General features: G+C 48.6%; 1 protein-coding gene across 7 annotated transcripts in view; it reads right to left on the bottom strand.

Annotated features, from left to right (window-relative positions):
• Positions 1-2,351: 2,351 nt before the first annotated feature.
• HIPK2 (homeodomain interacting protein kinase 2) overlaps positions 2,352-14,869 on the bottom strand; it is a 217,026-nt gene continuing 204,508 nt past the window's right edge. For 5 of the 7 annotated variants that reach the window (XM_012447505.3, XM_012447504.3, XM_012447507.3 and 2 more), the window contains exon 15: positions 13,607-14,078. In XM_012447505.3, coding sequence (XP_012302928.1) covers positions 13,608-14,078 — 471 coding nt within the window. In that variant the 3' untranslated portion in view covers position 13,607. Of the gene's footprint in view, positions 14,079-14,869 lie in introns of all 7 variants that reach the window. The other 2 variants (XM_021665297.2, XM_021665298.2) reach the window with 1 other exon arrangement.

Here is a 14,869-nt window from a genome sequence, read left to right as displayed (position 1 = left end):
AGTGGAAAGGTGGGTTGGCGGTCAGATGAAGGTGGGCTGAGGGTTTTTTTCATTCACCTGATGATTCATTGACCACCCACTCTGTGCCTGGCATCATAATAGATGCCCTGGAAACAGATGAAAGGCAGATATCTGCAAGAATTTTAGGGGTTTGTGGGGAAGGAAAAGAAGGGAAGCAATGTTAACAGTGTGGCCTCACGAGAACGATGCACGAGGCGCTGGGAACCGAGACCAGGGCCGCCTGCCTCGGTCAGGAGCGTTAGAGTAAGCTCCCCAAAGAAGGGACTCAGGCTCGTTCTTAAAGGACAGTTAGGAGACACGGCTGAAGGTCCGAAAGACGGAGGGGACGCTTGAAGGAGAAAAGGCCCTGGGGAGAGAGGAAAGGATGGGGGGAGCATCCCTATGGCTGAAGGGATCCGAGGCAGCAAGGCAGATGCGCAGGGACTGGAGGAGGGGCTGGGGGCGCTGTTTCTGGCAGCTGGAACATCTGTGTTGCCTGGGGAGTAGATGTCTCATGAGAGTGGGGCTCAGGGCCCGGGGAGAGTGGTGTTTCCCATTAGCCACAGAAGTTCTGCTGACACAGAAGGCCTGGCGGGGCTGGAGGGCACTCGTTTGCAGGGCTTGGTGGTCCTCCCCAGCGGCCCTCGGAGCAGAGGTGGACGGCAGAATCACTGAGCCATTGTGTGGGGGTGTGGTGGAGGCAAAAGGCAGCAAGCTGAAGATGTGGGAGGTGGTGGGTGGAGGGAAAGGCTGTGGCGTTTAGTCTCGCCAAACCAGAGGCACAGAAGACCGCGGGCTTGGAACCCAGAGCTCCCCAGACTTGAAAATACTGGACATGGAAGCCAGACTGAGTGCTGGGTGGAGAAACCAGGCCCCTGTGCATTGCTGGTGGAATGTGAGATGGTACAGCTGCTGTGGGGAACAGAATGACGGGGCCTCAAAGAGTTAATCTTAAAATTGCTGAGGATCCAGCAATTCCCTTGTGAGTCCACACCTGGAAGAACTGAAAGCGGGGATTTGAACAGATCTTTTGCACACCAGTGTTCACAGCATTTGCACAACAGTCAAAAGGTGGAAGCAACTCAAATGTCCATCAACAGATAAATAGATCAGCAAAATGTGGTCTCTCCATACAATGGAATATTATTCAACCATGAAAAGGAATGGAATTCTCATGTATGGCTATAACATGAATGAACCTTAAAAACATGATGCTAAGTGGGCCGGGCGCAGTGGCTCATGCCTGTAATCCCAGCATTTTGGGAGGCCGAGGTGGGCAGATCACCTGAGGTCAGGAGTTTGAGACCAGCCTGGCCAACATGGAGAAACCCAGTCTCTATCAAAAATACAAAAAAGAACCAGGTGTGGTGGTGGGCACCTGTAATCAATCCCAGCTACTTGAGAGGCTGAGGCAGGAGAGTCGCTTGAACCCGGAAGGTGGAAGTCTCCAGCCTGGGTGACAGAGCAAGACTCTGTCTCAAAAACAAAACAAAACAAAACATTATGCTAAGTGAGGCAAGTCAGACACAAAAGGACAAATATATGATTGTACTTACACATAGTATCTAGAATAGGCAAATTCATGGAGACAGAGTAGAAGGAAGGGTTGTTGCCAGGGGCTGTGTGGAGGGAGGAATGGGGAGTTCTTAACGGAGACGGAACTTGTGTTTGGGATGATGAAACAATTCTGGAAATAGATAGTGATGATGGCTATACAATAACGTGAATGTAATTAACATCGCTAGTAGTCCACTCAAAAATGTTAAAATGATAATTTTATGTGATGTATATTTCACCATAATTTAAGACAAAAGAGTTTCAGAAGGCTGGGAAGCCCCGATCCCAGCAGGATGTGGAGTTTCTTAGGCTTGCTGAAGTGGTGCTGCTGTGGGCACAGGGTCTGGATGGGGCTGTGGAGCACACAGCTCAAGTGGGGAGTGACAAGGGCCCTGGCGATGGGCCAGCGAGCCATGAGGCTGCGGGCGTTGATGGTGTCCAGTGAGAGGGCAGGGCCTGGTGTGGAGGATCCAGGATGCATGTTGGAAAGCTCCCAGGACGGCAGGTGACAGCCACACCTTAGGTGTCAGGGACAGAGACTGGGAGCAGGTGGGGCTGACACGGATTGGAAGAGGCAGCGGGAAGCCGGGAGGCTCAGTCTCGCTCAGGAGAATTGGTAGTAGCATGCTCTCAAGGCCCTCCCTCTCTCTGCAAATTTTCAATGCAGTGGTGGTTTCTACACATTTCCAGAGGCATTAAATAATCCCAAAATATGTTACTTGTAACAATCACCTCTTCCCTCTGATGACGGGTCTGGTTCCAGGATGAATAAGCATAAGCATGCCAGGCAGGTATACAGTGATTTCAAACAGTTTAATGTAATTCCAAGACAAAGTGTGATTACATTTCTACACATATACAATATGCATATGTGAGTTTACAAATTTTAATTAATAAGTCGTTTCACCTCAGAGACCGAAAAAATGATCAAAAAGAAACTGTGAGTAACAAGCTATAACATAGTTCACCACAACGGGACCCCCCTTTTTCTCACCCTACAGTTAGTAATATTACAATTAAAATAACTATATTCTTCTATAATTTTTTTTCTGTTAAAATCATCTCATAAATTTACAATGCTATTATTAGTTTCCAAGACTAATATAAATTCACTCCATTTTTCTACAACGAAAATGATTAATTTAGAAGCACACGACGTCATGATGAAAAACACAAGCATTTTAGTAGCAAGGACTTGATCAGTTAAGAATTAGTTTTCTTGTAAAACATTCTAAAGCCAAGTAAAATATCCATTCTTATAACATACCTATAATATGAGACTAAGGAATAGGTTACATATAGGTCTACAACACATTGGTTTGTCTTTAAAAAAAAAAGTAGACATTTATAAATAAAAAAGAGGGACAATTCACATAGGAAAAAGAGGTACACGAGAAAATACTGTCGCACGCAATAATTTTCACATAGATTAACATGGATTAACACTTTTTATTACAGAAACCATACGGCGAAGGAACACAACAGACCAGGGCTTTCATAGGGTTATTGAGATAGAGCTGAGATGACCTGGGAGAGAAAGATCTAGGTGAGATGACCGTGGGGAGGGAGCCACGTTCCTTGGACCTGGTGACGGAGTGTCACCAGGTCTCCTCTTCCCTGTTCTCATTTCGGGGAGTGAGTCTTTCTATCCAGTGTCCTGAATTCATGGGCAGTTGAAAGGTAAGCATGTCTACAGATCCACGCTCTTTCCATCCTAATGGATACCATTTTTGGAAATGTGATAGTGTATCAGAGGCTGCAGCTCAATACATGTGGTCAAAGCAAAATGGGATGGAAAATTCCAGTCATCCTGATTTGTTGCCCCCCTCACCCATCGATGCCCTTGAAGCTGGGACCCAGTGAGAGCAGCGGCACCCTGCAGGGCCTGCCAGCTCTGCTGCGGTGAGGTGGATGACAAGGGCCCGGTGCCACGCCTCGGCCCCATGTGTGCGGAGTGGCCTGGGACACGGCCCATGCGTGTCCAAGACACCAGTGCTGACTCCGACCTCTAAAGAGCTCCTCCTTCTCCTTATCCATAAAGCTATACTTCTCCTATCAAATTTGGTTTGATATATATACACAAACATATATATCAACATCTATCTCTATACAGTGATTCTACTAAACTAGAAATTCTGCTGCCCCAAAGTATGACTTTTTTGTTTATTTCATTTGGTTAAAAAAATGTACACAAAGAGGATGAAGAGATGATTTGGGGGCCAGAGATGATTGTGCCCTGGGAAGTCCATGGAAGAAGCTTGAAGTGAGCAGGAACACAAAAGGGAGGGGAGCAGAAACGGGACGGAGGACTCAGGGCAGCGCAGACAGGAATATCTGCTCGGGGACAGGGTGGTGGGGCGGGATGGGGGGGCCGTTATCTGTCCCATTCATTAGTTACAGGAAGCTACCAAGGATGCGCATGGTCAAGCCACTTTCTACTTCCCAAGTTCCTCCTTATAACCTGAGCCAAACAATTTCCACAATGACAATCCATTGCCCCTTCCGCCCAGCAGGCGACTCTGACAGGGAGGTGCGGCCACCAGCCTCAAGGCTGAGTAGGGCCTTCTTGCAGGCTCTCATGCTTCCTGGGAGTCCTGGGTGCCTGGGGCCGGGGCTGTGGTGACAGCAAGTCGAGGCAGAGGTGGCCCTCGGGACAGTGACCCTACATAAGGAAGAGGGCAGTGCCAGGGGAGATTCATTTGGAGATTGGTTACAAAGAAGCCAGCGAGAGCAGAGGCAGAGCCCTTTGCAGATACAACATACTTACTTTTCAAATGAACAAAAAGGCAATTTCTATGTTTTAAAAATATAAGCCCCAAAGACAATGACACAGAATTCATTTGGTTAATTCATGTAAAGGAAAAACACCACCACCACCACCACACGAACAGGGAAGTAGGAGTATGATTAGGAGGGGTGAGATGGAAACTATTTTACGGAAACATTTCTACCAAAAGACTGTCGAAAGAACACGCTGTCGATGCAGTTCACAGGGAAAAAGCAAATGCATTTTTTTCTGTATTTTTTAAAAGCTCCCTGGTCCCAGGTGTTTTGCAGTTTTCAAGGTCTTATCTGCTGAAGCAATGCCCTTTAGGTCACAGCAGGTCCCCTGCAGTTTGGTGGTGGCACAAGAGAAAACATAAAACAAACCAAGACTCAGAGAAACTGCCATTCCCGAGTCTGTTCCTGCGTGACAGTGGGGCCCATTCCCGTCTTGAAGCGTCTCTCTTGTTCCAAACATGGTGTCCCTTTACAGCGGGTCTCAGTGGACCAGGCTGAGCCACCTCTCTGTCTCCACCTCCTTCTCCTGCTCAGCACTGACCATCTCTGAGAGGATGATAAGGTCTCCCTCCCACCCAACTAGGCTTCGAGTCTAAGCTGGACAATGAGTAGAACGTAAACATAGCCTTTTACATTGATTTTGCTTTCAAGGGGAAAATGAATAAATGACAGCAGATATATGGAAAACCCAGCCAGTGACCATAGGAATAGGGGTGTATGGTCCTCCCCTACAAAATGCTGATCAAAGTATCACCCGGGGCCCAGAAGTAGCAGCTGTGCCTTCGTGGTCACCTGAATCCCAGTGTCTTCTACTGCCTGGTGCCTGGAAATCAGTGGATCTATTAATAAGTTAAATATTCAATCAAGACAAAAATCAATGAACCAGGTTATCTGTTCTTAATGACTCGTCCAAGATGTCAGAGAGAAGGCCTTGAACACAAGTGTTTATACCACGTGCATGAGAGCTTCGCATTTGGCCAGGCTGTGGACTCACACCTTCTCCCTCCATCTGGATTGCCTTTCACATTCTCTCGAGTTCACATGGAAACCAAAAATACGGAGGGAAGTTACATGCTGGGCTACAGAAGAGTCTGGACAACACACCCGCCTTGGGGGAGACACGGCGTCCAACTAAGAGGCATTCGCTGGGGTTTGAAGATGTCAGTTATAAACAGAACTTTCCTTTAAAAAGTACCAGTTTAAATGTAAACTATAAAACACTTTAACTATAACGTAGCCAGAAATATGCTTAAGTATCCACAGTCAATTGTTTAGTTTACTCATTTAAAATGTGACTCTCTTGATATCTTAGAAGGCTAACAGCATTTTACAGTAGCTAAAAACATATATACTTAACATGTGCATTTGAACATCACATTTGAGTACAACACACAAAGAATAATCTCTTCCTTGGTTTAATTTTTGTTGTAAAGATGAGCTATTTTCAGAATTCACTTAAGCAACGATCACTGGGGTATGAAATAATCATTATTTTCAGCCCACAGAGAATTCATAGTCTTTAAATTCCAAGATCAAGCTGGCTACATGATTTCAAAAAAGGCTAAAACCAGGATGAATGCCCACATTTGAGGTAATTATTGCCATTAGGTCACAGTTTGTGTAAGATAATGTATCTAAAACCTTCTAAAAAAAAAATCTTTAGGTGTTCTGCCAGAATTCCAGAATACCTATTGAAACCAACCAGGATCTCAAACTCTGATTAGTTGGGTTTGCTTCCAATGGAGTTAAAGTTCTAAAAGATTCTAGAACTCATGTAAACTACCTAAGAATTTAGGCAAACAAGCCTGGAGCCAGTCAACAAAGAAGGTTTTAAATGAAAAAAGCAACAATCCCACTCAAAACAACCAAACAAATATTTCATAACAAATGATAATAGTTCTTTTAAAAAATTAAAAATCTAGTCCTAAGCATTTCTAAATTCTCACCACCTTTCAACCAAAATAAAAATGCATCTGTATTTCTGTTAATCTCATACCAGGGCAAGAGACACTCCTTTTTATCATGAAAGCTGGCTGGTTTTCCTGTTTATACAATTGTTGCTGTTTCTTTAAGAAGAGTATCTATCTCAAAAGAAAGCATTCTTTTGTTCCTCTAAGTCTTGTCTTTCTTCCACCTCTTCTTCTTCTTCTTCTTCTTCTTTTTTTAACAGAAAGAAAAAAGTTCCTGGACACCAGAACCACATATGATATTTACAAATTTGGTGTGAACCCTGCCTCTGGTTCTGCCCAGAGCTGAAGAGTGAATCTATTACAGAGATCAGAGCTGACAGGATAATTATCAAGTGCAGTAAAAAATAGCATTTAGAAAAAAATATATACCTTTAGTATTGCCTTTCTAGAATTAACTATAAGCAAGAAAAAATTATTTTTTAAAGAAGAAAAGAATACTTCTTTTTCACTCTTACAAGAGTTGGTTGTAGCAGCACTACTAAAAGCTAGTTGGTATGCTGGAAAGAAATCTAAAAGGAATTCTACTATGAATCAAAAGAAACTCCCCAGAGATTTTCTCGAAAAGTCAAACTAATTCTTCCCTTTTGCCTACATCCAATTCAGGAGTCCCCTCTTTGCACAGCCCTCCAGCTGAGTCCCACGGTGCAGGGATGGCACCGGGTGACGCTGTGTAAAGGCCTTTCTTTGCAGACACGCGGGAGACAGCTGCGGCTAATGGCTGCAAGCTCAGCTCTGGAGCTGGGCAGACCCAGATTCAAGCCCTCCTCGCCCCTGACGAGCTGCGTGGCTCCAGGCATTTTCCTCGGCTGTAGAGGGACCGATATTGCTGATCTCACAGGGCTACCGAGAAGATGAAACAGGACAATCCACCGGCAATTCCCAGCACAGTGTTTGGCACGCAGGAAATGGGAGTATCACGAAATGGTTCATAGAAATATGAGGCCACGCATTGCTACTCATTAAAAAAGGTAAAAGATTAGAAATCACATCTCAGGAAGAGCCTGATTAACAGAAAAGGGAACCTAGCGGATTCTAGAGCATCCCTGCTTTATCCTTCCTCCAACACCTGTCCCTTCCGAAGCGTCCTGTCAGCTTCCTTAACTGAAAACGGGGGCTGTTATCCCCCTCCCTGTGGGGTGGCTGTGGGGGCCCCTTGAGATGACACTCATAGAGGCCTTGGCCCAGGTGTCCTGAAAGCATTCAACACATGTTGAATGGCTACTATTTACATGAGGGATGTTGTAAATTTTAACAAATAAGGGACAGTGAATGTCAGGTTCAACACAGGGATCTGAGATGAGGGGCTCTCAGAGGCTTGGGCACGTCCAGCAGGGGCATCAGGAAGACCCTCTCTGGTGCTGGTGTTCTGGGGCCTGAGCCCTGCAGGGGCCATTTCTCTGCAAACTCTCACTGAGTTCTTTTCTGAACTTCAGGAATCTGCAACAAAGACAAGAGACACTTCTCCTGTGCTGGGTCCCTCTAGTGAGCCACCGTGTCAAAGCCTCTAATAGGTTTCTTTTGCATTTTAATCCCCTTTCACTGTCTTCCATTCTCTAGTGGCCTGAGATTGCACCGAGTCTGGTCTGTGGGGGTGAGAAGTGAGAGTTCTAAGGCATCACAGTGGGAAAGTGCTGCTATCCCGAGCCCAGCCCCAGCATGCTCAATGCCTGACCACGCAGGTGAACTCCTGGCAGCTCTGCTTCGCTTGCTCCCATGGTGGCCTGGGATTAGTTAAGCCCACACATTGGTATGGTGCTCCGGTCTCCCAGTCACAGCAGCATGGAAAGATTCCCTTCCACTTCTCTTAAAAGAATAGCACAGTTTTGAAATAAATGCATTTTTTTAAAAGAAAAAGGACAGAGAGGAAAGAGAAAGATAAATGGAATTGCATCACTAATGGTGTCGTTATTGCCTGGAAAGGAACGAGAGGAATGCCGTTTTGTCCATCTCGGGAGGCGTCTCTGAGAAGGGTTCTTTGGCTAAAGAAAGGAACAGCTTCACCTTCCTTTCTGATTTGGTAAGGACATCTCTGGCCTGCTCAAGTTTGAAGCTTCCCCATCAGAAAGCTGTCAAACACATCAGAAGGAAAAGACACAGACGGGGAATGAAGCCGGCAAAGTCCCTGGGGCTGGAATGTGTCGTGGCAAAGTCACTCCTGCCGGCGCGGTGGAGTCCCAGGCTGGCCTGCGGAAGGAACCCTCGCCTCTCTTGAATTCTCTCTGCTAGTTGAGAGCACCGAGCCATTTCCTTCTTTCCATTTTCTATCCTAGCAGCTACTTGACAGGCCAGCAAGAGTGGCGGTCCCACACCCCACCCTGCCCTCAGCATCAGACAAAGAGAACCTGGGACGAAAACTGGGGCGAGCTGGGGCCCCACGTCGCTCTCTCAACCATGAGCCATCAGTAATACTTCCCTAAGCCTCCTCATCTCCTCCCTCCAGTTTCCAAGAAAGTTTGTTCCACTCTCACACGCACTCACACAGCCAAAATCTTCTACCCCAAGCTTGTTCAAATATGAGTGTTTGCCATTGCCAACGTCCAATCAAGGGAAATTGTCCCATTGGCAGCTGGGCTGATCTCCCATGCCCTTCCTGACGTCCATCTGTCCCACACGTTGGTGCTTGGGCAGGCCGAGTCTTCCAGGTTGAAGAGGACACAGGCCAGCTGGCTGCTACAGCCTGCAAACACTTCCACTACCAGGAGGGCTAGAAAGGTTAACAGTACAGGAGACGGACGTCGCTTTGCTCTGACCCTTCTCTTTCCTCTGAATTCCACTGACCACACGCTCCACTTCACAGTATTAACTGGCATCAAGCCTTGACTCTCCCACCCCTTGATCTGCTCACGCCCTTCCCTTGGAAACATCCAAAACATCACGAAGAGGCCCTAAGCACAGAGACATGGGGGCCCACGTCCAGACGGGCCAGTCAGAACCCAGCGAGCAGAAGCAAATCGCCCTGCGGTTCACCAGGCTCCAGTTCAACACTCCTCCGTGACCTGAACTTTCAAATCCTCCCCTTACTCTGAACGATGTTTCTTCAAAAGGGAAGGAGGGAGCCCATGGAAGACTAGAGGATGCTCTAGGTGATTCATGGGCTAAGTAAGGACTAGATTGGCATCCCTCTGCTTGAGAGGTTGGTCCTAGGGACAGCAGCCTATTTGCCAAGGTGACCCAATGGCAGATTCGGGCAGTGTACGGGGAGCTGGCCTCTCCTGCAGGGAGCTACTCCCGGGGCTTCTGATGTGGCAGCTCCGTGCACGGGGGTGGAGGAGGCCGTCGGGTGAGGACTAGGAGAATGTGCACTAATGTTTGCTGAGCGGCTGTGGGGCTGGCCTCGCCCAAGTGAAGCCAGCCATTTCACCTTCTGGGGCCTAGCAGTTTGTGGGTTTGGGGACAGCGTGTGAGCACCCATCGCATACAGCACAGTGCACTGAGGGGTGTGGCCAGAGCCCAGTGGGGATGCTTTCAGAGGGGGTGTGGCCTGCAATGCCTGGGCAGCTGCCGGGTTTTGTTCCGGGTTTCTCTGGCCTTTTGCCATCCCTCCACCCGTTTTCGGCTAGAATTGGGTGCTGGGAACATGTATCACAGGGGAGGGGGCAGGCTGAGGAACTGGGTGGTGTGGTGAAATTTCCTGGGGAAGGTACCACCTGCCAGTCACTCTTACACCACATTACATGCCCATTGTCTTCTGGAAGGGGGCAAATGTCTCTGCATTAAAGAATCTAAGCCACACCCCGGGTGCGCTGATGAGAAAAGGGTGGATGTTTGAGGAAGGGGCTGTGGTCACCTCTGGGAGGGGATATTTTTGCTTAATATCAGAGGCAAGCCACGGATTTAGTTAACAGATTTCAGAAGCACAGGAGAGCGCTGAGGATGTGGGAGAGAAGCCAGCTAAGGACTGGGCAGTCAGTGGCTTGGCATTCCTCTGACATCACCATGAGATGCCACCTGACGTCGCATCCCAGGCTGCTGGGATCTAGAAAAGGACAATCTCGATGGTGACCATGGTGTCAGAAGCCCAATCAAGGCTTTGATTCTTCTTTAAACTTCTGTGGTGGATCTTATTGACGGCTCTTTGTGGGATAGTAATGACAGAAACGATTTTCCTACTTCCTAAGCCTTTCCTTTTTTTTTTGCCTGACAAGGCTGGACACCTGGATGTCCCTCCAGTCTACTCGTACACTCACAGAGAGAGTAAGTTTAAATAGTAAAGAGAAAACACAAAGATACTTGGAATAAATGTGCATTTAAAACCCTGACTAAAATATCAACATGATGATCATGATCATACTTACAATGGTAATAACAAAAATAATTAGTACAATAATATTATCTTTATGAGCAGCATGGAAATTGTATTCCTGATCTGGAAGAAGGAAAAGAAAATGTCAGGTGAAAGAGTAAGAAGCCTCCAACTTAAGCAGACAAAAGACTTTTCTTTAAAATGAAAAGAACATTTCAAGCTGTCTTTCCCCCTAAAAAGATCAGATCTAGAAAGGGCAGGAACTGAACTGTACCCAGGAGTCTGGGGTGCTCTCCAGTAAGGTGGACTGAGGCTCATTTGCAGCCAAGACCTGTAACTCTGGATGAGACCTGATGGGCTATTGCTGCCCTCTGGCTGCCAAAAAGTCCCTAACAGACAGATTTTCCAGGCTGACCCAGCTGTTGGGCGTCAGGGGTGGTGGGGTCTGGCTTCTGTGACCTCCAAAGCCTTTGCTGCCCTCACCCTGTCTGAACTGACCATTTTCCTGCAGGCTCAGAGGGCTGCATTTCCCTACCTCTGGAAAAAGATGGCATTGATCACAGCCCGAGGGAGGACATCTGTCTGCAGCTGGCCTCTTGCCAGCTCAGCCTCCAGTGGGCACCTGGCAAGACTGCCCGGCTGTGCCCAGCATCGAGCAGTCATGGGGCCCTTCCTTCTTGCCGAGGCCTGGACTAAGTTGTTTCCAGTTTGGGGACCTATTTCTTTATAAGTAAGAATTTATGGTTGGGGTGGTGAAGTTTCCAGAGTTATTTCACAGCTAAGAGCTAAGTAACGGCGTCGTTACTGAATTAGGTTGGATATCACTACGAAAATACCTTTCACAGTAATCCTTAAGGGAGACTGCAGAGTGAGGAAGTAAAGGGTGGGAGGATGAGGATGGGGCCGCTGACTCGGGAGATCTCTTTGCACCTCGGAAACTTGGCTGTGGGGTCAGCTAAAGACTCAGCAACAGAAGCAAACAATTAGAACCACCCTTTTCAGCCCCATCCTTGGCCAGATTCTCCTGCCATTCACATTCACATATTTCAGAGTTATTTACTGTGAACAGAGAGAACTCCCCACCTCTCCACACCTCCACCTCCAGCAGTGTCCAAAGCCTGAGAAAACTTCCAGAATACATCAAAGGTGCAAAGAGGGCAAAGGGTGGATTTCTTTGGAAATTTACCTGTCCATGTTTTTCCAAAGTGCAGTGTCAGACCCCTGGTCACCCTCAAAAGTGTCCCTCCAACCTTCTGCCCACCAGAACCGTCGGAAACCAAAACCAAAATCACATCTTGAGCAGACCTGGGTAATGTGAGGTGAGAATTCAACAGCAAACAGAGGTTGGTGGTCCTCTACAGAGGGAGGGGTCTGGCAAAATCCTTAGAGCTAAATGGCCCAGGGAGCCGGAGGAGGGAGTGGAGCCCGGGGGGAGGCTGAGAGCTCCAGGCCTTCGTGGCGGGAGGGATTGGGGGATGCTGCCTGGGGCGGGAGACCACTGCCTGGTGAGGCCAACAGTCCCGAAATCTCTGACCTCACAAATGGCAGAGGTGGGGGTGGAGTGGGGCAGGGGTGAAGCGTGGGGAGTCTCTTTGGGCCTCCGCCCACAAAGTACAACTCAACTACCACCATCCCCATCTCCAGACGCACCCGCCTGGCATCTGCCTACCACATCTCTTTCAAGATCCACGGACTCTCTCCTAGCTCCTGCCGGCTTCCCTGGCATCCTTCTGCCAGCAAACAGCCCAAGAAAGACAATGGGCATTAACATTTTTAAAAGAAAAAAAAAAAAAAGGAAAGGCCAGAGTAAACTGTTACAACAGCAGAACAGAAGAGCTGAGATTGTGTCTGACTAGCCTCAGTTTCTTGGAGTACCAGTGGAAGTAAACCCTCACGCCGCATCTATCGCTCGGTAAGGCACTAGGAGGGAATGAAGCAGTTTCGAGACTGCGCCAGCTGGGGTGGCGGCGCCAAGGGGCACGCAGGGAGGGCGGCGCACACACCCACCCGCGCTCGCCCGCTCACCACACGCCTGCACCGCCACATTGGTTACATGCCTATGTTATATCGCTTTTTTTTTGTGCAATTACATTGAGGAATATTCTATTGGTATCATTGGAGTTGAACACAGGTAGGAGACAAGGGTGCCGGGTGCTACATTCTACTAGGGTGTCCGTGACCACCGCTAGCCCTACACGACGCGACAGGGGCGGATTCAGAGAGAAAATACATTTTCAGAAAAGAAAAAAACCTAAAGTTTGCAACACACATTATTAATGACATTTGAGGGACAACATTGTTTAGGGATTTATCCAGAGTGCTCAGAAAGAGAAAACTCGCCCCTTGCACCCTGGGGCCCTTCCAGCAGCCTGGCCTGCTTGTCTTTCCCGACTAGGAATCCGGGACTGGGCTTCGACAACTCCACACCACCCCACACATCAGCCTCCTCGGGCTGCAGCCTGACCTTCTGGAGGGCTGTTGACCCTTTCGAGTTCTGGAAAAATCTCTAAATCTTATGTTCAATTAATTAAAAATCTATTTGATTTCCATATCAGGTGTCCCTGACAGCAAAGTCTTCTGTATCAGTTGCTGCCATATGAAAATAATCTTTGAAAAGTTCATAAAGTTCTTCAAAAACTGGGGCCCCCCCCGGCTTCTGGAATCTTCCTGGTGCTCTCTTCTCCTTTCCAGTTTGGTGTAGAATGGGTTCTTGAGCTGTGTGTGTTTTTTTTGTTATTGACATTTTCTTTTTTTCTTTTTTTTCTTTTTCTTTTTTAAAATAAAAAGCATAGATTTCCCACCCTCTTGAATCCCTTCCTTTTTAAAATGTTCTCTTCTCTGCTCTACGTCCTCCCACTTCCCGGTTCAAGTTTCACTGGTGTCCCGTCCCGGCCCCTGCCCCCGCCCCGCTCCCCGCCCCTGCCCCGTTTGCATTGTTTCTGTGCGGCATCTTCAGTATAAAAGGCCAGCGCCCAGGTCCCAGGAGCGCCTCCCTCCTCCTCCCCCCTCCTCCCTCGGGCTATCCTCTCCCTCCCTCCCTCCCTCCCCTCCAGTGTTTATATGTAAGGGTACTGGTTGACCTTGGCGGGGCTCAGTGGATATCCAGTGTAGACGGTGGAGGCTGGCGAGGCGCTGATGTAGGTCTGGTGGGCAAACTGGGCTGGATACTGACTCGGGTGGATGGTGGGCGAGGGCAGGACCCGGGGGCCCATGCTCACGGGGACCTGGTGGACGATGCTGGCTGGGTAGGCAGTGTGCTGCACGGTGTGGCGCGCCGAGCCCTGCGAGGCCACCAGGTGGGCCACTGTGCCGGTGGAGCCCAGGGCAGCAGGCGCGGTGTAGGTGTAGAGGTGGGGCTGGGTGGGGAGGTGGGCAGCGGCGGCTGCTGCAGCCAGGTGGGGATGGACAGTGCCGTGGCTGGGGCTGTTGTGTGGGAAGGAGTACGGAGCCTGGGCCATGGTAGGAGTGATATAGGCCTGCTGCCGTCTGTGGCTCCCAGTGCGGTCTGCAGTGATGTGCTGCTGAGCCTGGGGAGGGGAGGCAACAAGAGAGACATCAGGGGCCGGCACATGGGTTGGAAGGAGTGGGAGGAGGAACAGGAGGGCAGGAAGGAGAAAGAGAAGGGAAAGACGCCAGAAGTGACATAAGGGGCTTCCTTCTGTGTTAGCTGAAAGTTGAAATTTACTTGGGGCCCAGCGCGGTGGCTCACGCCTGTAATCCCAGCACTTTGGGAGGCCGAGGCGGGCGGATCACCTGATGTCAGGAGTTCAAGACCAGCCTGGCCAATATGGCGAAACCCCATCTCTACTAACATACAAAAAAAATTAGCTGGGGATGGTGGCGTGTGCCTATATTCCCAGCTACTCGGGAGGCTGAGGCATGAGAATTACTTGAACCTGGGAGGCGGGGGTTGCAGTGAGCAGATCACACCACTGCACTCCAGCCTGAGTGACAGAGCGAGACTCTGTCTCAAAAAAAAAAAAAAATTTCATTTGGACTGAAAAAGTCCCCACTTGACTTACCACTCACCAGGCTAGGATGATACATGGATAAAGCCAGCTGCAAAGTTACAGGAGAAAATATTTCTCCCAAGGATGTACAGAAGTTGTGGTGTATCAGGATGCCCCAGGCTAGAGTGCAGTGGCATGAACCTAGCTCACTGTAGCCTCAAACTCCTGGCCTAGGGTGATCCTCCTGCCTTGGCCTGCTGAGAACCTGGGACTACAGGCATGAGTCACGGCACCAGGCCAGGACACCCTCTTTGAGCAGCAATTGCTTTCTTACTTGCTGTAAAATCTTGTTCTCAAAATTGTTGGCT

Source organism: Aotus nancymaae, unplaced genomic scaffold (assembly GCF_030222135.1).
Source record: "Aotus nancymaae isolate 86718 unplaced genomic scaffold, 86718_ANA_hifiasm-v0.15.2.pri h1tg000002l, whole genome shotgun sequence".
In the NCBI taxonomy this organism is placed as follows: domain Eukaryota; kingdom Metazoa; phylum Chordata; class Mammalia; order Primates; family Aotidae; genus Aotus; species Aotus nancymaae.
The sequence above is the reverse complement of the archived record's forward strand: the minus strand, read 5'-3'. Positions and strand labels throughout refer to the sequence as shown.